A 24,089-nucleotide genomic window follows, 5' to 3' on the forward strand; every position below is an offset into this window, starting at 1 on the left:
CGTTTACTTCATGTCTTTTAGTTCATGTTACAATCACCAGTTTTCTTTATTTTACAACTACAAAGTACTGCAAAAATTTTGCATAATATGTAAATGTTGCTCTACTTTGTTTCTTATGGACAATTTTAATGTGCCTATTAAGCTTATATAATTTTAACACTGCATGAGTTTAATACCACAGATTCACAAACAACTCAGAATAATTTTTGCATATATAAACCGAATATTATTTTTTCCTGTATTATAGCAAAGAGCATACACAGCCTTACTGCCCTCAGAAACACAGAATGTTTCAACTTATTCATGACAGTACACCTTATAAAAGGAAAAAGCACAGCTTACTGTCTAATCTAAACACATACACATGCACAAAATCTACTAAAGGAATTTTCTATTTCATGAGATTATGGTAGACAAAAAAATAGGACAATATTTGTGAGATGTGTAATTTGTACTTTTTCTTTATAATACAAAAAAAACAAGAGAAAATGTCTTCTTTATTCTTCTGCTAACAGTAAAAGATTATTATCTTTTTTGCTCTTTCCAAAACTGCAAGTGGGCAGCCTAAAATATCTGTGCCTCTCTCCTGGATTTTGGGTATCACTCCTTATTACATGTTCAAATGAGATATTTTAATTTGTTATGGATGGGCACATGAGAGTCTATGCAGATATTTTTCAAGTGAAGTTGGTGCATCGAAATCTATTTCACACATTGAAGAGAGAAAACAAATGTTATAAACTCCAGCCAGAATTTCATCCATTTACAAAGCCGAAGACAAATCTTTCTGATGACTGTAACCCCTGCTCATTTTCTTATTCAGACTTTCTTTCTATGTGAATTTAGCTTCCATCCTGAAATCTCCCCATGAACTTTTTTGGTGTCTCCTATTGTCAAGACAAAGTTTGTAGGTAGACAAACTGGCTACATGGAAAAATTTAGCCTGGAAACACTGGCATTTCAAAGAGGAACTTGGTCATAGCGTCTTTATGCCTGGATTTCTTCTCTTCTAAACTGTTTCATTTGCCACAGAACATCCAACTTGAAAAGGTCAGCTGCAACATCCAGTCGGTCAATACGCTCTCTCTCAGTGACTCTAATTCCACTTCTCTCACGTGCTGTGAAGTTCCGATATCCTTTGCAAGGTTTTAAGTCTTAAAAGTCAATGCAGGAGCTTGTGTCACTGATTTAAACATTAGAAAAATACATATTGAATCATATTTTTAAAACAGAGTTCACACTAAAAATGCTGAAATACGTGGTTTTTTTCTCTCTCTCTTTTTTTTTTTCCTCATGAGGCAGAACTCCGAGTCACATATTTAGTATCACTGAATTACGGTTTATTCTTGCAGGACAGCAAAACTGTTTTATATTTTTCCTTTAAGGGCCCATCTCTGAAATGCCTTTATAGAGCAGGAATGTAAAGCCATACTTACCATCAATTATCATGAAAATAAAAAACAGAGGGAATTCACACTCAATGCCATCAAAAAGCTAAGAAGAAGAAAAATAATCAGACATTTCAATATTTAGGTTTAAAGAAATGCATTTGCAAATCCTACTGAACCATTTCAGAGCAACAAAAAACATGAATGTTAAAAAATATTTTAGTACAGTAGCTTTTCCTTTAGTTTACAGCTTCTGCCTTGCTAAAGGCAGTTTCACTGTGCCTTTACACAGCTACAGCCTGTTCTCAAACAGAATAGTTCTATCATCCACATTTTATTTTCCCCAGAGAAACTATTTGGGGGGGGGGAGGGGAATTTTTTTTCATTTATCTAACCTTTACTGAGAAACACTGTGGTCAAAAGCAAAATTATTTTCTATACACTCAGATTGTAGTCAGCTGTGAAATTAAATAAAATGATAAATAACTTCCCTATTTGTTATGTGAAATCAACTGTACCCTAAATGTAAATGGAAGCACATTCATTACAAAACAAATCAACAACCAACTTGCTGACTTAGCAATCTCTCAAAACTGCACATGCCAAATTACAAAATGCATCTCCTTCATTAGAAGGGATTAAGAATCACTGYGCAATTCAATATTCCAAAAAGTGGTTTTGCTTGTTCTTATTCTATTTTTTTTAATTTATACTATTTTATTTTATTTTTTCAAGTGTAAATACTGCCTAAACATTTAAAAAAAAACAAACTCTGTCTTTATATAGGCCAGGTATTCCTTTACCTTAATTTCTGCTGGTTTATAATAGCGCCGTGTTTTGTCCTCCAGAGCTGTTCTGTATCCATCCCTCAGAAATCTTTTAAACCCATATTTTCCTTTTAATTTTCTAACAATTTTATCTAGTGTCTGACCGAGCAAAGCCTCATCATCCAAAGCAAATGCAGGATAACTAAGACAAGGCAGAAGAGCTGCATCAGTATTCTAAAGAAGAAGAGGGGAAAATAACACATTTAAATAAATCTCTGAAATTATTTGATACAAAGACTGTGTAACTCATTCAACAATATATACAGTTGGAATATGATTTTATCTTTATCAAAATTGCAGTACTGATATATTAAAATAGTGTGCAAAATAAAACTTCTAAAAATAATTATAAAAATGTGTAAGAATAAAGAACAAACCAAAAATTCAGAAATATTATTTAAAAGAGAACAAACTCATTTGACTCAAAATCTAACCTACTTTATAGTTGATAATCTACATTGGTAAATGAATATACTCCAGAACTTTGTGTTTTTAGAAGTTGAAAATATCCTGCAGGTTATTCTTATAAAACACTAACATACAGGTATCCTGTGCTTGGGAAGAATCATTACACTTATTTTATAAAGGTGCAGTATTGAGAAGTAACATGATTAAAGCACCATTTCTAGAACTTTTTTCAAAAATTTTCTTCAGGTACTGTAAGAAACAATCCTATCCAATTTACATTAAGGTGATCACATGAAATTATCACGAACTAAAAGCACAAGAAAAACTTAACTAGTGCATCACCGCTACAGGTATGCTTACAGAAACACAAAAAATGAGTCTTAAGTTCTCATTCTGACATCACATGGCATTTTTTCTTTCTGCTGAGACAGCAAAGAAACACAACCATTTCAATTACGCATTCTTGCCAAAATCAATGATACTAGCCCATAAAAAGAAAAGAAAAAGGATTCCAAGATTGCTTCTAGAGCATTATAAAGTAATTTATCAATCCAGCTTCTGCTGGAATATTTCAAATCTCTAACAAATAATAAATAGCAAAAGACATCTAAAAGAACATTAGACTATAAAGAAGTAGCTGACAGTGCCTTTTATTTTAATTATCCAGTATTATAACTCTGCTATAATTCTTCTGTAAAATGAGTACACTATTAATGTTGAAGATTAATAGTCTGTTTCATGTGCAAAATGCTATCAGATCCCAGAATGAACAAAAACACAGTAGCACTCTATTATCACTCGTTTTAATTTACTGACTTTCAAAAATCAAAATTACCTTTTGAGGCTAATACTAAATAGAAAATCTTTTTGATAAATCTGTATTTATGTCACTAAAATTTACTCACTGATAAACACTTATTTGTAATAATAGTATTATAATATGAAGAAATCCTCCATATTTGGCAATTTATAAAGAGCCAATCTTAAAGCCTTTTTCCTACATAAAAGAACAAATTAAAGTTTGAAGAAATATAATGTTTCAAAAACACAGACACTGAGTTTATAATGGAAACTCAGCCATTAGGCTGAAGACAAGACAGTCACCAAGAAGACTGCAAACTCTACTTAATTTATTGCAGAATATTATTATTTTAGTTTTATTTTTAAATGATTTAGAAAGCTACCAATAGGTTGCCATTCTGACCTAAGTATTTTATTCCATAGTAATTCCATTTCAGAGAAGCATCTACACCACAGTGATGCTTAAGAAGCAAAAAATCTAACACCTTCCCAACAAATTCCTATCTTTAATAAACAGAATATAATGGCTATCATAAAGCTAAGAATTATGTTCATATCAATTTATTTTCTTCACACTCTGTTGAGGTGAATTCCATTTAAGTACTTACATGAGACCTTGACTCCCTGGGTAGCAACGAACACAGAGTCTGTCTGTTACGGTTATGGGCATCAAAATCCACAAATATGACAGACCAAGAGCAGCCCTGTAAACAGAACATAAAATTAACTTAAGGGGAAGGGAAGAAAGATTAGTAGATCCTGGTGAAACTAACTGATCTTTGTTTTATTTAGGTTAAGTTGTAGAAGCCTGGTAGCTGACAATTTTAACCAGAAAAAGAACCACAATACTAAGTTGAAAACATTTAAATTTAAAGTAAAGCCAAAAGATTTTAAAAAGTGAGAGAAGAATTTCAGATAATAAAAACTTCAGGTCTTTTTGTCAATTATGAATCATATCACTCATTCAAACTCTTCCATTATTTCTTGAACAGCAGGGACTGCTGACTGCATTAAGAACAAAACAGTAGTTGTCTCTCCCTCTGTCTGTCGGAACAGTTCCAAATGGTAATGTTGAATATTTCATTACAAGTCAGAATACAAATAATTGGATATTCACCTAAGGTATCACTTTGGAAAAGGACATCCATAGCAAGCAAAAATGTCTTGCTTTTCAGCCACTATATTACACCTCATAACACGCATACCTAACTCGCTTCTCAGAAAAATTAAAAATTTGCAAAAAGTATGTGAAGGGTAACAATGTTGGTCTTTACATAAAATTGGATGGTATCATTTACCATTTTCCAGATTCTCTTATAGGAGTTCAAGCAGAAGAAAGTCTTGAAAGACTAAAAGTCTTTGCTTCTGATCCATCTCCGGTAAGCAACTGAACTCCAGTTTTAAATAGCTGGCATGCATTTAGGCAGTCTATTTTCACTGCTTTACTACAGCTTTATATGAAGTTTAACCTCAAAAATCCAGTATATGATTTGCAAGCATATTTTATATAAAAACAAATATGTAAAATGATTTTGTTTTTATACTCATCACAGACTGAATAAAAAGACCCCTCCAGCTCCAGTCTCTAAGCCTTTCTAAAAGCTAAGCTACTGCTCTAAGTACTACCCACTTGTCGCTAATAGAGAAACTAATATAGAAAACTAATATAGACACTAATATAGAAAATACAGCTCACACACAAATAATTGAAATTACTATAACTAGGTCAAACTTGAAGCAATGGTCATTTTGGCACTAGTGGTGCCCTTTCCAGTGCACACACACTACCAGCAAGGGAGGGGGAGAGGGAGGGTGTGATATCTCAGCAACTTGCTATAGTGATGACCAAAATCCAGTCTTTAAAGAGGAAACTGATGATCCAGCCAGAAAACATTTTATTGAAAACCTGTCCCACAGGCATTCATTACAACTATGACTTTCAGCTCTCAGTGCATTCACTTCTGGGAATCTATGGACTACCATCTAAGCGTTCTGAGGGGGGGGAATCTCGGGAAGTAAGTTAAACCCCCAATTTTTAGGCAAGCAGACATACCATCTACAGAAAATTTTAGAACACTGATACAGTTTAAAACTTTGAAAGTCACTGCTCTAGAAAGATCAATGTTATCAACACCTACTCCTTGGCAAACCTCATTTCCTAGTAACATTCTTTAATTTTACACTATATGGCTCAGTTGGCTTTTTGACACTTCCTGAAACACTCAGAAAAAATTCCCATAGCTGAGACACTGTTTAAGCTTTAAAAAGAATCCACATTTAAAAAGTGTTAGCAGTAGGCAATTTCTTGGAAACCCATGATTGCCAGCAAAACAATCCCATTCACTAAAGAATGGATACCTTCATATACTTTGTAAATGATACTGAATTATATCACAATCACACTGAAAAATACATCCAACACTGAGCTTGTTCCTTTAATATCATAGTTACCATACCATATAAATAATTTTCATTAATTTACCACCTTTCTCCTAAAAAGCCATCATTTTCTTCAGTATACTATTCTCTTAAGAATACTGTTCCAGAACACATCTGGTCTAATGATTAGGAACTTGAATTTCCACCTACATTTCCAAAAAAAATAGCTAACCACCCTTCTTTTTATGGCAGCACTAGCATCTATTCATTTGGGTTTCCAAACAAAATAGCTTTTTTCTGCCTTAGCGTTTACCTCCACTCTTATTATATACATAGTCATAACACAAAAACTCAGCTTTTGCTTTGCTAGGCTAAACAAAACACATTCTCCTCCTCTTCCCCATGCAAAAATAATCTCTCCGTTCTCCTAATCATTCTAGCATATATACTGAATAATAACATATGTAAACAATCACTTTTCTTTTCATGATTGACTATTCTACTTTCTTCTTAATCCAGATTCAGACTGCTCACAAATCTCTAAATGCTTTTATACACAGTGAACACAATCTCTCTACATGCGTGAAGGAGCAGTTTCAAAATCTGTGCTGCAGTCAAGAATTCTTTGGGCTTTCAAATACATTTTTTCATTTCTTTTTCAAATCATAATTTGCATTTCGCAAAGCCACATGCATCCTAATTCATAAATTAATGATTTTTCACTTCTCTAAAGATTGTAAGGTTCTATAGTACGGACACCATTACAGAGACATTGATTTTTTTTAGAAATAATTATTTTCACAAACTAATATAGAAAATATAGCTCATATACAAATAATTTTAATTACTATGACTAGGTCAAACTTGAAACAGTGGTCGTTTTGTCACTAACAGTGCCTTTTTCAGTGCACATATGCATCTTCCTGGACTTTCCATTTTTACCAAGTGCATTATCCAAACATTGGCATAAAGTTCTGTTATATAGTTTTTGCTGATACGCAGGTTTTTTTAAAGGCATTGTGGATAAAACAGAATTCTTACAGTAGTTAGGAATTCTCAGCTAATTAGCATTCAAATTTACTCCAAGCTACATCTGGATGATGATTCATTTAAGAATGAGGTATTACTACAAACTAAAACCAGAAGTTTGGGTTAACCATTTTAAGCCCACAAAAAAAATAAAATAACAAGTTTTAGTATTTTTAGTAGTAATGATTCCAAACTACTTAGTAAAACTAAACTGAAACACAGATGGCCCCCTTTTATAACTCTTCCATATCCAAATCCCACCAACACCAGCAGAAGTTATAATGATACAAGGAATTCAGGATTGATCTATGATCAACTCACAACTAAGGATTATAATAGAATGCTTCTACTGAAGTCATATGTATTAACCACTTCATAAAGATTTAAAACTCTTGTTTCAGAGATACACAATACATTTGGGAAAAAAAAATTAAGTCTAGCATAGGATATTAAAGCAAAATAAGGAGAAACTAAATTAAGAGCCAAGTGCTGTCCTAACTGAAGAAAATTCTTATCTGTTAGTCACTCTAGTAATTATTTTTAACTTCTTTTTAAGGTTATATAATCTGTTGCATCTGGAGTTGCTATTAAGGTTGATCTTAATTTTTAAATATTTAATTGGTGCATTAACATCAGACATAATAGCAATAGTAACGCAAATATCACAAAGATTATGCGAAAACACAAAAACAAAAAAGGGAATGAGAATTCTTGACCTATTTCTCATTGAAAAATAAATGTTAAATGGTCGTTATCATTGCCAAGTCAACAGTCGAGACGTAGAAAATGCGAGGATGAAGGCTGCCTATGTTAAGTAACCCTTGATCACCACTCCTCAGGCTTGCCACCTCAACACCAGCCTCTCTGCCCAGCTGCTTTCAGCACATTCCAGCGCAGCTCTGTCTACACCCCCTCCTCCCTCCCGCACATCTGAAACTCCTTCCCTGAAGTTCTGAGTTGGACTGTGTAATACTTCTGTTGCACGAGGGCCAACCATCTAAATATGGAGCTCGTAATGAGCACATCTATCAGCTCCTGCATTTAGCAGCAGTTTGGACACCAGCAGCTAGAAGCAGCAGTCACAGGAAATTACTGGAACTTTGGGATAATCAATTATTACTTTCTTTGCAGCATCTGCACACATTCAGTATATTTAGCACATCTGAGTTAAATGCAAGTTAGGGAAGATCAAGTACAGGTGGAACACTAAGGCAATTTATCTATTAAAAATTCTCTTAATGTGTAAATAAACCTTCTTTTACTGAGGGAGCATTAGGGTTATACCCTGACTACATTTTTATGCTTATAACCCCCACTTTTTATGAAATACTTCTGGTATAATGAAGATGAAAACAAACAGCATTAAAAAGAAACATGCATTTATGTGCATGTGCACACTCCTCTTTACATTAAAGCAGGTAAAATCCAGAAGAAATTAAAAGCTAATAATTTTTCAAGAGAACATTCGTAATTGTTCCTCATTGTATCTGGCAGCTAGAAAGCATAGCAAAGGACACTTTAGAAATATTTGAACACAAATTAAGAAGGGTTCTGTTATAGCACAAAAAGTAGCATGACTTCTTATATGTTCTTTTTTAATGCTTTTAGAATTCTTGTATTTGGAGGGAAGAAAAAGCATCAGTTTAATGTGATTATCAATGACCAATTTGTAAACTTCATTTTGTGTCCTCTGTGGGTGCATGCACAAATACCCAGGAAAACCTCCCTAACATGATCTACTCAAAGATGTATAACATACATGCATGCATGAGGGCACAGGTGCAGTCCTACATATTTGTATTTATTAGTCTCTTCCAGCATCCACAGTGTGAGTGGAAAAATCTGACTAGAAAGGCTTAGCATTTTTTTTTGTTCCCAGTGATGATTTTGTGGGTTGCACTAGTGCAGTTGCAGGTGCAGACAAAGTCCTCTTGAGGTGCTCAGCAGGATTTCTTGAAAGAAATTGGAGCACAGCTGGAGATGAGCACAAAGACTGACTCTGCTGCAGCATGACTTAAGGTCAAAATGGTTTCTGTTTATGCAAAATCTCTTGGAAATAAACTCTAAAAGCATTTAAACTGGTTTTGCTTCAGCAATTTATTTAGCCATTTCAGAACTTAGTAAAATATGATTTAAAAAGAAACAGCAGCCTAAGTTACCGGTGCTTGAGATTTTTTTGGAAGGTAAAGATCATTAATGAACAGGTTTTCTTCTGAAATACTGACAATATTTATTTAATAGTTGATCATTATTTAAGATCGTTGCTAGCTTCTAGTTCTTAACCCATAACATCCGTGCTTCTAAAATAAAAGTACACTAATCCAAAAATAGACCAAAGGTCTAAGTCTTTCCAAACGGTACATTTGTGTATCTATATAGGGCACTTTCATACTTCTCTGCACATATAAGCAAAGCAATCATCAATATTTCCTTGAGAATGTATTCTAAAGTTTCAGAGGCTTTTAAGCAAAAAGGAACCATTCTATTGTCCCACAGCACTGGTAAACAGATAGGTATACAGATATGAAAAAAATTTGTGTGTGTGTGTGTGTGTGTGTGTGTGTGTGTGTACACACATACGTACTCTTAAGATTTTGGCATCCATTATGTTTTTTGTGCATATCTGTTCGTGTGTATATCTGTGTGTGTATGTGTGTGTATCTGCACACACACAAACAGATATCCACAAAAATCATAACGGCTGCCAAAATCTTAAGAGTTAAAAAACCTCACTGAGGAAGATCTCCCTTTTTATGCCATCAGAAAAGACAAAGGGTCTAATAATAGCAAGCGTTACAGCCTTTTGTCAGTAGATAAGGTTGTTTAATAAATCATACTTTTATGTCAGTTGCTCATGCTCTAAAACAAGTTGTAACCTACATTTTTTTATCCTAGGCAGCTGAATAGCTTTGAAAAGTTTGAGTTAAAACAGCTTAGTTTTTATAAGAATAAACTATAAGTAGTTTTGCTCATTAAAAACAAGTTCTTAAAACTATTTTCAGATTTTCACACAACTCTGTTCTGAAACAAGAGCTTGAATGTGAAAGATCAACTGGTCTGGTATCAAGCACATGACTTTTTCCAGTAGTAGTTTAAACAAATTTATTTTTACTTTGAAATGGAATAAAAATAATAGATCTAACATGATCAGTAACCACTTATCAGTTAGAACAAAACGTAGCAGTAACAAAGAGCTGAGTAGCATTACTTCCTTTACACATGACAGCTTTCTTTCCAAAGAGAAGTCACATATATGTCTGAAACCAGCAAAAAAGAAGAAAAACTTCAAATTGTATACTTCCTTTAAAGAAAGAAAAATTCTATCTTCAAAGGGTTTTCAGTCTGCAAACAAATACCCACGCTTGCTTTTCAGGCTAACAGCCTCAGCTATCCTTCAAACCATGACTTCATACACACCTACATTATGATGGTTCTTCTCAAAGGCTTCCTGAATTTCTCCAAGTCCAGGAGCTTTCAGGTGGTTCCAAGAGATGCAGAGAACACTAAAGTAATATCACTAGTTGAAGTGCAGCAATGGTGACTCCAGTAAAGTGCACTCACAAATAAAAAGATTCTGGTTGAACAAAAGCATTTAAATAGGGAAGTGATAGCTGGTGAATATGATTCCAGGCTTAAAAAGGTCATATAAATAAAGTGACTGGTTTGTCCATGAGGAATGAAAAAAAGTGTGGAATTGCATCTGGAAAGCAACCATCCTAGTGGCACATTGATATGAGTCTTCTCAGCGTGCTAAAGTGACACAAGATGCAAAGAAAGCCATCTCATAGAGATGAGGTTGCACAGAACACTAAAATTTTAAGATTCTAGTTACAAGCTTACAGATATTACCAAAAAAAAAATCCAAAAGTGTCTTATGCAGCAATGTCTTCCCTCCCCCCACCAAAAACCAGAAGATTCATATCATTAAGGTTATGTTCATAAGGGGTTGTGTAAGATTAATTTTTATTTTGAGTTTCCAAGGCATACTTACACTATGGAAGTCAAGAACAAACTTCCTATTGTTTTTAACAGTACAAGACTGAACACACAAATTAGCTTACAAAACACTTCTACCTTTTCTTTAGCAGCAAGCATTAACATAGTATGTCTTATTAATCTAGACTAAAACATGGACCAGACTTTTGAATTTAATTGTAGTTTCTAGAAAGATGCTTACGATGAAACACAGTATTATTTACAAGTCACATGTCTGTACAGCAATACACATTTCTGCACTACATATTTCACCAGTAAACAGAGCACAGCTATATGTCCATGCACTTTGCACAACTGCAAAATTTCTGCAAAAGAGCAAACAATATATAAGGCTTACATTTTATTTTTCAGTTAAAGAGATCTGAATTAATCCTATGGAAATACTAATTGTTACTTTATATGACTGCTCTGATCCATACATTCTAGTTTACAGATCAGAAAATGGAAACACAAATAACTAAGCATGCTTTAATAATCAAACAGTACAGAAGCAAACTTAGAATATAATTTTGACTTTTTGTCTCCCAGTCACACCTTTACCATAGACCTAGGGATCTGTCCAGTTACATGCAGATTTTGATATTAATCAGCCCAAGGAAATGGAAACACAGCCCAATTTACTGTAGATTTCTCTAACCACAGTTCTGCTGCACAAGCACCAGTTTGACTGTACAAGAAATTCTCTAAGGCGTGGCAACACTAACATGCAAGTAGGAGCTGAACAACACTAAATAGCTCTCAGATCCTTTAATTTAATATGCTGAACAGAAAGATTTCAATTAATTTAGTATATTATCACTATATATCACTAGCTCACACACAGAACACCTCAGCATTCTTCTGTTTGCTGTTTTCCCTTTTACCAGCTTCTCTCCTGTGCCCTATTTTCTTTATGACAAAACAATTAATTTTGCTAAGTTTGTTAAAGATGAATATTTGAAATATATAAGTATCACAATCTCAAGTTCAGCTCCATCTGAGTTCCAAGACAAAAGGAGAGCACAGATATTACAGAAAAAGAAAAAAGAAAAACCCTAACCTTGAAGCCATCAAGAATATATGGAAGTTTTACTCAAAAAATATATAAGCAATACTTCAGATCAAGGTCACAATATAAAATTATTAAAACCTACAAGGATCACATACTGCTACTGAACAACTGCTTCGCTGCAGAAAAAAATACCAAAGAACAAAAATAAGCTACTGATGTAGAAGTGTCGCATTTCTTTAAATCAAGTTTTGGATGTTACTCAACCCTAGAAGAGGTATTGCAAACCTAGCATGTTTTATCAATTAACATTTATTTTTTATGAAATGCAGGCATTTGGGTATGTGACCAGGGTACACCAAGTACAAGGCAAGAAGAATGAAAGCTTCCAAGGAGACTGTGTAATATGGAAGGCTTCACTTAGTGTACTCAGCTCACCACTCTGTGGCTTGACCAACTTATCCTTCCTTCCAGACAATTTACAGGCAATCCTCACCAGCAGGTTTATGACTATTTCTGCACACACTTGACACTATTGAACTTTCTGTTCAGCTGCACTCCTACCTTTTTTCCCATTCATTAATAACACTGATAGCTAGAGAGTGACATATCTCTTCCATTTGTACATTCTCTAGACCATTAATTCAGAATAGTATTCTTTTATTTTAGCTATAGACTACCATGGGTAAAACACCTGAAAAAAAAAATCCATGTAAAGTTTGAGACTTTAGAAGGGGAACACAAGTCACTAAGAAAAGGGTTTCCTTTTTGACTGATTTTACTGCATCAGAAAAGAAAAATCCAAGCCATGTGAAAAGACAGCAAAAGAAGATTTCACCAGTATGCAACATACTTGAAATTTAAAGCTGATAAAATAGCAGTGGGGTGATGAACATGTAACTTGTTTAAAGTCTTGATCAAAAGCCACATGAAGATAGAAGTGAGGCAAAGTTTGTATGGAGAGGCATATTATATTATGTCAGCTGGTAGAATTGTAAAAGACAATCTTTTCTGGCACACAAGCCCCTTTTCTGAAAAAGCTGTAATTATTATTATTTTTTTAATTTAAAAGGAAGAAGAGTAATACTTGATAGTAAGGACAGTAACGATTTTTATCAGACTTAATTTCTGTTCCTGAAACAGGAGCAATCAGTTTGCAATCTAATTTTTTAAGCTGGAATTGAACACACTGTGAAACGTATTTCTAAAATAACCGCTGACCTAGAGTGTAAACCATTACTGGTATGGAACGAGAGAAAGAAAACATTTTTATTACCTGCTTGCCAAAGAGATTGAAGCCATTAATTGCTTCCAAAGCTGCTTTTGCCAGCCCCACGGAGCTGAGGAGGAGGAAGAAGGAAAAAGAATTATCATAATTCAAGCACAGACTAAAATTTAACATATATTTGACAACTCTTTCAGAGCTATGATCTTTTCTTGATTAATATTTTATGCTTAACCTCTATATTAATAAAATGATGATGCAGCAAGGTTGTGGTTTTTTTAATCCTTTCGAGCATTTTTCTTTGTCTTCAAATGTCAGAAACCATCTGGAAAAAGCACTTCTGCTCTCACCTTGCTACTGGACATCTGGCATTATGTATTTCAAGGTCTTGCTAATAGTGTATTAACAGAGGATTTACTTCAGCACAATTTCTGTAGTCAGCTCTTGAGCATTAAACTTAAGAGACTAATTTCTGACTAGTTTTCAATATAATAAAAGAACACATTAATTTGGATTCAAAAATGGAGAAATTTCTGATGTCAGCCATATAGGTCTTTTACTTCACTTACTACATGACTAGTATCTACCACAAAGAAATACTGCTGACAAGCTTTTAAATTAGCAAGCTCATGTTTTAAAATGTAAAAGCACTACCCATAGATACTAAAATCACTAACCAGTATATATTAAAAATTTAGCTGTTAAATTATATACTATAGTTACTGAATACTAAAATTATACAGTACACACAAAAATATATGCTAGAAGACTTAAAAGGCTGTTTCATTAAAAAAAATATACTCTTAGACTTTCAGTGCAACCATTTTTAAGAAAAGGGAGAATCAGCATTCTCTCTCAACACTCACACACACTTTTTTTTTTTTTAAAGAAAATCCTAAAATAAGCTAATAGAAACCTACATGCATTTGACAGGTTTATATAAAATTTGAAGTATGACAGAGCATGAAATTTTGAATTACACTTTTAAAGAACATACAATTACAGATAGACCAACTTCAAATGTGTCCACTCAACTGGAATAATAATGAGCTAAAGCATTAACATAAAGTGTTAAATTTTTGTACATCCACTCCAAAATTCCARACGTTAAGCTCACAGGGCATCAAAAAGTAAAATATTAAACTAGCTAATATCCAACAGTGCTAGTGTTTTAAGAAGTAATATTTAATGCTACCAGTTTTCTGACAGTTTACTATGGAATACAGACATTCAAACTACAGAAAGCACTTCAGACAGACTGCTTACTAAGTGGTCACATAAAAGTATAGGAACTAGACAAACTATAGAAGTCCAGGTAATAAAATGAAAACCTTTTACATTCTCTTAGATGGACTGGTAATACAGATTTCTAACATCAATCAAAATGAAGCTGAATATAATTCTTCCAACTTTATTCATAAAACTAAAACCTTACGTTATGCCTTTGTCTCCTTTTAACCACACTGCCTACGGCCAATGCACTGCTCTCTCTCAGCTTCATTTCTATATAGGCTACAACAGCAATTTATTGACTTTGTTGCCGCCCTATGTGTAACTCCTAAGTGTCTGCCCCAGCTTCCAAGCTTCCCCTTTAAAATCAAATTTCATCTTTGTACTTAACTCTCCATTCCATTACATAGCAGCTCATCTTCCCAAGCAGCTTACAATTCAATTAGGATATTTTTAGTCAGAAAAGGATGATAAAAGAGACAACAGAAGAGGAAGACAGCAGAACAACAGGAAAGTAGTGAAATATAGATGACTACCTTGTCGATTTTTAAAAAGTTATCAGAGCTGTGGAAATATGGTAAAAGATCGGAAAAGAAATCAAAGTAGAATGAAACAGGCTGTCATGACAAAAGATTGAGACAGAGTTAAAAAGACCATAAGGGTAAATTGAAGTGACAGAACAAAAGTATAAGGATATATATCAGCACTGCAGGAAGAAAGTCTTCAACCTTACCAGGATAAAAATCAGTGGAAAGAAGAACTGAAAGTTTTATCTTCCTATAAAGCCTTTCCAAATAACAGAGAGAAAGTTGATGCCACTGCCCTCACATAACAGAACCATTTAGATGCAACCACTGTGCAACTGGGCACAATACAGAAACATGAAAAAAAGCAAACCAAAAAAAGAACAAACTCTCATTAACAGCTACACTGCTATATATAGACACTCAAAAAGCCTAAAGTATAAGAATGGGAAAGTCTAGGGGAAAACAGAAGATACCAACTGATGTAACTGATTTCTGGTTCTGGTTTCTTTATTAGTACAGTATTTCCCTATAATATTGTTAAACTAGTTAGAAGTTTCTACTTGCTTTCCTCTAAAAAAGAAACTTTCCCTTTTTCTGTCATTTGGTTTGGGATAAATACTACATAATATTGCCAAATAAGGAATGAAAGAAAATAGTTATCAGAGGACTTATATGCCCAGATAATAGAACAACCTTGTCACAGAGATATTCATGATGCTAAGAAATTAAAGCATCCTTAAGAATATGTGGCCCCCAGACCATTAGGGGAAAAACTAAAATTAAGAATGGTTAGGAACATATACTTTCTGAATCTGAAAGCCCTATTTTATTTTTAAAAATAATTAATGAAGCAACACTTTGAGGGGTTAGAAAAAAATATTCAGAAAATAAGCACTAATAATACCCAACTTCCATGTATGATGAAGTATCATGGTATTGAAAAATAGTTGCAACACCCAGAACTAAACATTTATAACCACCAAATTGTCAGAAAGCTGCAAATAGGGGCTATGTACTAACCTTAATTCTTCTGTAATCTATAACACTTCTTATACCCACAGTCAGGTATTTTCAGAGTGAAAATGAAAAATTACTGAGAACTGATAGAGAAGTAATAGCTGCACAACAGCAGTCATCACTGATATTCAGATAAAATAAAACTACCTTATCTAGAAAATATGATGTCGCTGCAAAACATGAAGAAGGGAAATATGGATGGAATATCCTTGGAATCATTTCTATTTTACATGCTCAGACATTATTCTGGGATAAGAATAATACTTACTGTGATCAATCATTATTTTTCTATGTCTGTGTATTTAAAGCCCCTAAAAACTTCAGGACTCTCACAAATACTGCTTGCAAATAAAAATATAAACATCTCAGCATTAAAATACTGCTGTCTTTTCCCTTATCATGTAATATTTCTTCAAATTACAATGGCATATCAAGTGTTCCCTTCACCAGACACACGAATACTACTTAGATTATTAAATGTTTCATTTGTAACTGATAGGAGGAAGCTCTGTTACAAATGTCTGAGAACAGCTGTAATTTGCCTTCAAAAAATTAAACAATTACACAATATAAGACACTTCAAAACCATAATCACACTTCAGACACTTGTTTGATTCCTACTGATTAATGTCTTCCTGTTGGACAAGTTCAGAGACAGACAATATGAAGGAGCTTTTATATTAAACATTATACTCCTCTCATGCTACATTCTACCTTACAATTTATTAATGTAAGAAACAGAGTATTTAAAAAATATGAATTAAAGGCAAAATGTATTTTAATGAAAACAATCCTTCCTCCAATCAGCAACCCACAATGAATACGCTGTACGAACCTGACTGACTTGACTGTATTTCCAGAAAAAATGCTTATTTGGAGATGGCCCCAAAACCATGACTAAACCAAACACTCTTTAAATACTCCTCTAAAAGAGGATAGAAACGTTGGTTGAAGGGGACCTTGGGAACTCATCTAGCCCAACTTCAGCTCTCACTTGAAGCGAGGCTATAGCCAAGACTGATTCAAGTACACCATGGCCTCATCTAAACAAGTCTCAAAAACTTCCAAAAATGCAAGTTTCATAATTTTTCTGAGAACCTTCTCTGGTGTTCCACTGCCCTCCAAATGAAAAGGTTTTTCCTAGTGTCCACTCTGAACCTCTCCAGGTGCAATCTTACCTTACCTTACCCTCATGTATCATTGCACATGCAGAACTTTGCACTTCCTGTTGAACTACTTCTAGCTGAACCCTCATTTCTCCAGGTCCCTCAAGTCTGGCATGTCAGCCTCCCCCCCTGTTTAGTCTTGTCCACATAGTACTTCCTCTCTCATCATACCAGCCTTTGATAATGATACTGAACAATATTGGCCTCAGAAGAGCCCCCTGAATACTCTGGTTATTAGCAGCCATTAACTGGCTATCAAACCATTGATTATTACTGTTTGGGCCAGTCCAGCCAATTCTCAACTCTTTAAACAGTCTATTCATCCACCACATATTTTGACAGCTTTCAAATGAAAATGATAATACAGTTGGCATTAACAGCCTTACTAAAGGCTTACTACACCAACTACACCCCCTGTGTCCACAGACGCAGCCATTTCACCATAGAAAGGAACTAGGTTGGCTAAGCATGACCTGTTGTTATTAAGTCCACATTAACTATTACTGATTACCTTCTAGCTCTTAACAGGTTTGGAAATGGATTTCAAGAAGTGTTTCATCATCTTTTCAGGGACTGAAGTAAGACAAACTGACTTAGAGTTCCACGAGTTCTCCTTCTTGTCTTTCTAAGTGTAACATTAGCTTCTTTCTAGTTGCCAGGTCCACATCTGTCTAGATCCACATTTGGGACAGAGGGAGCTTAGAGTTATGTTTAACCTAAAGAAGTTGTACTTCTGGATTACTAAAAGCATTAGTAAATCCACTAAAATGTCATTCATAATTACCTATAGCTTTAAATTACCCTCTTGGTAAAATACCTGTGGGCAAATACTAAAATTTGTATATTCTTACCAATTGCTAATAAAAAAAAACATCTTAAAGCAAAATCCTTAAGGATCTTTATACATCCTTACATCCTCCTCCCATTCAGTTTCCTGCCTCCATCCATAAGTTGTACAGTTGAACTGGAATTTGAGTCATGACAAAGTATGCAAATAAAATAAAAATAAAGAGAACAACTAGATAAAACAAAGCAAGTTTTACAAAATAGCCAGAATAAGGACAACACTACAGCAGCATACTATCTACACTACAAAATAGAGCAAGATCAAGGCTCTGAAGTCTCCTAGATTTGGAATATGAAGATGCTGCACTTCAGAAACAACATTACTCCCACAGTACATATGGGAGATGTCAAAGACATTTTGCAGAGGTACTCAGAGATGCCTGGAGAGCAGCTTGATCTAATGGTTACTGGACAACTTAATTTTTCAGAAGTTCAGCCATTTGGGAAGGGGATCACACTAGAATAAAAGCTGTTACAAATCTTGCCTTTGAACCAGGAAAAAACAACAATTTACATACATCAATGAAGACCTGGTCCACAGAGTGTTTCACTATCATTTATTAGAAGTGTTTTGAACTACACTAAGAGAGAATACCAAGACTGTGTAAATACTTAAAACACCTGCATCTAACAGGCCAGAGTTTGCAGTTATGGTAGGTACTTCATATTATACAGTAAAAAAAACCCTCACCTTATTTCAAATAAAGAAGGTAAGAATTAACTTTTAACTCTGAAAGCCAGCACACACTAAATGTAGACCTACAGCGTGAGTTTAGTGCTGGGAGTCCAGTGCTAGTGATACTGAAACACACGTGACTGCTTCTCAGCTCATAATCACTGGAGAAACACACATATCATTTGTGACTAACCTTAATTAGCATTATAATCACTTATTGAATTATTTTTATAGCTCTCTTAGGCAGATATACTAGAGTAGTAACATAACAAAGGATAGAAAGTATTTCAGTATACCCAGGGCTTTCCTGCACAGTATCTAAATGCATCTTTCAATACATATTTTTCTTCCATTTCCTCTTGATTTTAATGAATTAAAGTGTTTACTGGCTTCCTTTTGTGAAACAGAGTATCAACACGCACACAAGGAAAGATAAATAGGGGCAATGACCATTTCTGATGACCAAAGAAGTCTACTACTTAAATTAGGGTAGAGCTCTGTACTTCCTTCTGCGCCAGCTCAGTGTTCTGTTAGATTGGCTCAGTCCATCTCATAAAACTTCACCCTTAGAAAAAAAAAAACCCTGTAATTGTCAGTCTATATTAAGGAAAAACAAGCAGCACATTTCCATCTGTTTAAAAGATGTTCAGTTCTCCCTGGAGGAATCTCACATATTGAATAAAAGGAATGCTGCAAACAATAGGAGACAAGGAGTTTCACTGTTCCTTTTGGTAATTTGTACAAGGCAAAAGGTGGAAGGGGGTATATGATTCTCTAGGTGAATGCTCACGTAGTCTGGCAATTGACAGTTTAACAGATGTGGGAGGGGAAAAAARAACAAGCTAATAAAAGAGAACAATCTCTTGAAGTTTTGAATTCTCCTGGTTGTAAAAAAAACTCTACAAAAGCCTTTAAAAAAATACCTAAATTAATTGTTTTGCTGCAATGACAAGTCACTATACATACAGCTTAAAATAAATGCCTGTATATGAACTAAATAAAATTATTTCATACTAAAATGGGAACACAGATTCATTTGGCAACATCTCCAAAGACTGTAAGCAGCATAGATATATTATTTGCAAGCCCATGACAATTATGATGATCAATGATATCTTAAAAATCTTAAGATATTGAAGCTACAGCCAATTCTATGATTAAACCTCAGAAGTCAAAGTCAGGAAGACAATAGTAATTTTAGAAAAAGAAAGTGGTTAGATTACAGATTTGAACTGTCAAGATAGCCAGCACATAAGCAATTTCATTGAAGTGAACTCTAATACTAAAATGTTAAAAACATTCCTGCCTTATAGGACAGGGATCAAAACTCCCAGTTACTTGGAGAGCCTGAAGAACTTGAAAAAGATCTTGTGCACTAGGTTATCCTCCAGTGTCCAGAATCTTCCTCCCAGCACAGTGGAGATGAGAAAACCTAGGCTCATGATTCAATGTCTACTTGTATCAGGAAATTCCTAAACATTTTTGTGAAACCAATCTACTGCACATACCTTCACTGTCTGAACTGTTATGCACACAAATTTCAGAATCATACACATGCAGCTGCACATAATTATTGGAATTTGAATACTCAAATAGCTAGGCATCTATGTGGTTACTTCAGCATGCACTTGATGATGAAATTATGCTTCAAATTTTCCAAAAATACACCTTGTAGTCTTTAGAGAACTTTAATTTAGTCACTTTAATGAGCCCTTACTTTCACACCAGATATTTTTTCAGTAAAAGTTCAAACAGTGGTTTGTTTTTTTTTTTTTAAACTCACTACATGAATTCTTACTCATATCATTTAATTGCTTTGACTGAAAGCATTAGGTTCTCTCACTTACCTTGAATGCAGCTCTGGACTGCCATTGTTGTATTTATTTCCTCTTTCCCAGACACCAAAGTCGGGTACACGATAGGATCTTTCCACACAAAACACAAGATTTTGAATGAAGGACACCTATGAGAAAGAAAGAAAATTGACTGAAGGAAAATTAAAGCATAATTTCTTCTACTCATGTTTTCAGAAAGACAAAGATGTTTTTTCAGCCATCAGAACTATGACTTATACTCTGAAAACAATTTCAGATGGAATGCTCCCAAGTTCAGATATTCTATTGCCATTCTATTTCATATCAGATGTTTTTGCCACAGTTTCACAATAGGGTGCTCATGTTATTTGTACACCAAATCTTTTCAGAGCTACCAGTTTCAAGGAAACAGACTGTCCCACTCTGTAGATATGCCCAGTACTATTCTTCCCTATAATTTAGTGTTTGGTTGTATTAAAATGACCTTTGTTTGAATGAGCCTTGAATACCCAATGATTGAGAGTGTGAATTTTCCTACTTCTCTCCTTAACTGAAATTTAGAAGCATTAGCTAGGTGAAGCAGCAAAGAGTACCACATAAAAAAGTCATCAGCACGGTTATATACTTCTACCAGTGATGGTGTTCAGAACATATGGGGGCAAGGGATGTCAATTACAGTTATTTTACAAGACTAACTAAGGATTTCCAAAAAGCAGATTTACAGAAAAAGGAAGCATTTAGCAAGGGGAGGGGAGGAAAAGAGGAAAAAAAATGTTGCCAAATGAAATCTTCACAAAACAATCATTCACATCACGGATATGTAAATGCAACAAACAAGCTGGTACCAAAACATTCTTACAGAAATTATGGATTGTCTGTGTTAAGCTTATTTATCCAGGTATCAAGCATGTATAGAGCAAAGTGTAATAAAGAATATGCATGCAGCATGGATGAAAGAAAATACTAATGTTATTCTATTTTATATGTAGATACTGCAATCAAGCTCATTCATTTGCATAATCATATGCTGCTCTCTTTGCTATGGATGCAAAGATGGGATTAAATTAATTTTTCAACTGCAAACAGATGGAACTAGAGGATAACTCATTGACAGTTGCCATGACTGACAATAAGCAACCTTGTATACAATGATTTCCTCCCTCCTGAGCCCTGAGTTCTGTGTACAGACACATTCATGTGGACAGCCTGCCAAACATCAGCCATCTGTCAGCATCTTCTACTGTACTAGCACTAGTTTAAAATTCACTCTCTAGGAAAGGAAAGCCACTAAATAAGTCATGCAATTCATAACAGGAGCAAGAGAGAACTGAAGGCATTTCAGCACAGGTTTCAAAAAACATATGCATTTGTGTTTAATCTACAAAAATATACTATGGCAATCAATGAAGTCTTATGTGTTATTTTAAATATGAATGGAATTGATGGAGCATTGACATGAAAATGTTGTGGGTTTTTTGGTTTTTTTTTTTTTTTTTTAAATAGAGAAGTGTGTGAAGTGCATCACTGACTACTACTGCCTGGAACTACTAGTTAGGAACAACTGATGTGGAAGGACTTTAATTGACAGTGCCCATTGCAGTACTCTCTCAGGCCATTGCTATTCTCTTCATCATTTCTGAAAATTTTAGGGTCAAACAATTAAGAAAGGGGGAACGTGCTTTATGGCTTTTTCAGTTCTTTCATGCTGTGCCCTTAGATCTATTTTTAATATGCTGAAAAACAGGGTAACTCAAGTAGGAAACATGAAAGTACTCAGTCCTAGCAAAGAACCTCAGCTAGACATAATGACTTCCATTTCTTCTTTAAACAGCTCTGTGTATTTCTGCTAACAGAGTATGTGAGCAAACAGCAGCAAGTTCTAGATCCATTAAAAGTCAGCTATCTCCAATGTAAGGTAAAGAGACCTTGGGCTGAGATGATCCATTCACTCTCTTTTTTGGACCAATAAATCTGGAGTGACAGGCAGTGTCTTGTAAGTGCCTGCTGAGGAAATGCGGTAGATTTAAAAGCCGCTAGTACTAATTCAAGCAACAGAAAATATTCTTGATCTTATCCCATCTACTGGCAAGTCCTGATTTGACAAATGCAAAGAATCACATGCATTATAACAGTTGCTCCCTGCTTTTGAGCAAAACCTTTAGTGTTTCGATAGTATTTGATTGCTCCTGATACACAAACCTTTCCTTCACCACAAACATTTTCAGCAGTCATTTACTGTTGTCTATCACAACTCCGATCATCAAGTCTGCCACTTTTGTCACACCTGTTAATGCATGTATTTTATGAATCAAAAACATACTGTTTCCATAATGTTACTGTTTCTCTGAGAAGTGAAAAGTCATCCACTTTTCCTGTGTGTTTAGGTAATACACAGCAAGGTGGCATTGGTAGCATAGTGGATGTGGCATCTGCTACCCAAACATAAAGTTGAACATTTCTTTCCAGTGAAATATATTTTTTTTCCATCCCACTTAAACTTAGAAAGCATTAGGCCATCTCTAAGTCATCATTTCTATTTCTGCTAAGCAGTCTGTTGTTCAATGAACATGGCAGAGAAAAAAAAAAGCATCAAAATAACAGAGGATGTTTCCTTTCTCTTTTGCTATCTAAAATAATATTCTTAAGATGGACAAAAAAAAACAGATGGACAAATCACTTCCACATTTTCATCTGGGACAATCTATCAGATTCAAGGTTTATTTCCTAAAAATCATACACTGCAACCATCTCCATATACAATAACACATCAGGATAAAAAGGCATCTCTGTTTTTTATATAGATTTGACATGTTAAAATCCTGCAAGTCCAAGGTGAGATTGTAAATCTCTCCTGGAGAATATCTGAATTGATTTGAGGATACAGAAGAATTGGTCAATATGACCATCATATTCAGAGGGACATCTGCCAGTACCCAACATAACTGATAGTTAATCAGTTTGATTTAAAAAAGACCAAAAAGTAATGTTTACTTATGCTAGAATATTATTTACTTATGCTAGAATATTAATTCCTCAAGTAGAGATAAAAAATAAAGGTATTGACCGGTCTTATTTAATTATAGGTCAGAAATTCATATGACAATAGAAAGACAAGGTAAAAATACAACTGACAGGAGAATGCAATGGAATCCCACAAAATGGAAGATGAAGTTTTGGTCATTCTCTTTCTCCCTTTTTTTCTTCCACATTAGCATAAACAAAGAAGTGGAAAAGGAGAGGAAATTACATTTTTTTGCAGCATTGTATCTCCATAGTTGGCAGAGTTTGAATCAGACAGATGGATCACTTCTACAGTACAAATGTAACTGATAAGATCAGAAACAACAACAAAAAAAGGTAAATCTTAATATCCTCTGTCTTCACCTGAAATTTCTATTTCTTTCAAAAGCAGTTGAATTTGAGGGTGTAAGAAAATTTGCTACCTCGTAAAAATTAGCTTTTTCTCTTGCTAAAGAGTCTTGGAGCATTGGAGTGCCTACTTAGGCACTCATAATCTTATCAGAAAGATTATAATGTATAGAACCAGATTTTTCAACACCTTACTTAGATATGTTAACATAAAAAACTTCAAGCTCTTACATGTTCTACCACCTATTTGGCATCAAAATTGAAATAATTTGAAAATGGCCATAAAACTTTTGAATTAATTTTTGACTAGGCTTGTTAATGTCTCTAGGGAAACAGAAATCATACTTTCACCTAAAGTTGTTCAGCCCTCTGACCACTAATCGAAGCAACTTTATTTCAGAAG

The 24,089-nt window shown here is 34.3% G+C and overlaps 1 protein-coding gene across 11 annotated transcripts in view; it reads right to left on the reverse strand.

Annotated features, from left to right (window-relative positions):
• Positions 1–24,089, reverse strand: part of PHKB (phosphorylase kinase regulatory subunit beta) — a 100,452-nt gene that overhangs the window by 48,262 nt on the left and 28,101 nt on the right. For all 11 annotated transcript variants that reach the window (XM_026059982.1, XM_026060065.1, XM_026060015.1 and 8 more), the window contains 5 exons: positions 20,351–20,466; positions 13,093–13,156; positions 4,033–4,128; positions 2,192–2,389; positions 1,437–1,494 (listed from right to left, as the gene is read on the reverse strand). In XM_026059982.1, the coding sequence (XP_025915767.1) occupies positions 1,437–1,494; positions 2,192–2,389; positions 4,033–4,128; positions 13,093–13,156; positions 20,351–20,466 (532 nt within the window). The remainder of the gene's footprint in view (positions 1–1,436; positions 1,495–2,191; positions 2,390–4,032; positions 4,129–13,092; positions 13,157–20,350; positions 20,467–24,089) is intronic.

This window comes from Apteryx rowi, unplaced genomic scaffold (genome assembly GCF_003343035.1).
Source record: "Apteryx rowi isolate R43461 unplaced genomic scaffold, aptRow1 scaffold_1, whole genome shotgun sequence".
Classification (NCBI taxonomy): Eukaryota; Metazoa; Chordata; class Aves; order Apterygiformes; family Apterygidae; genus Apteryx; species Apteryx rowi.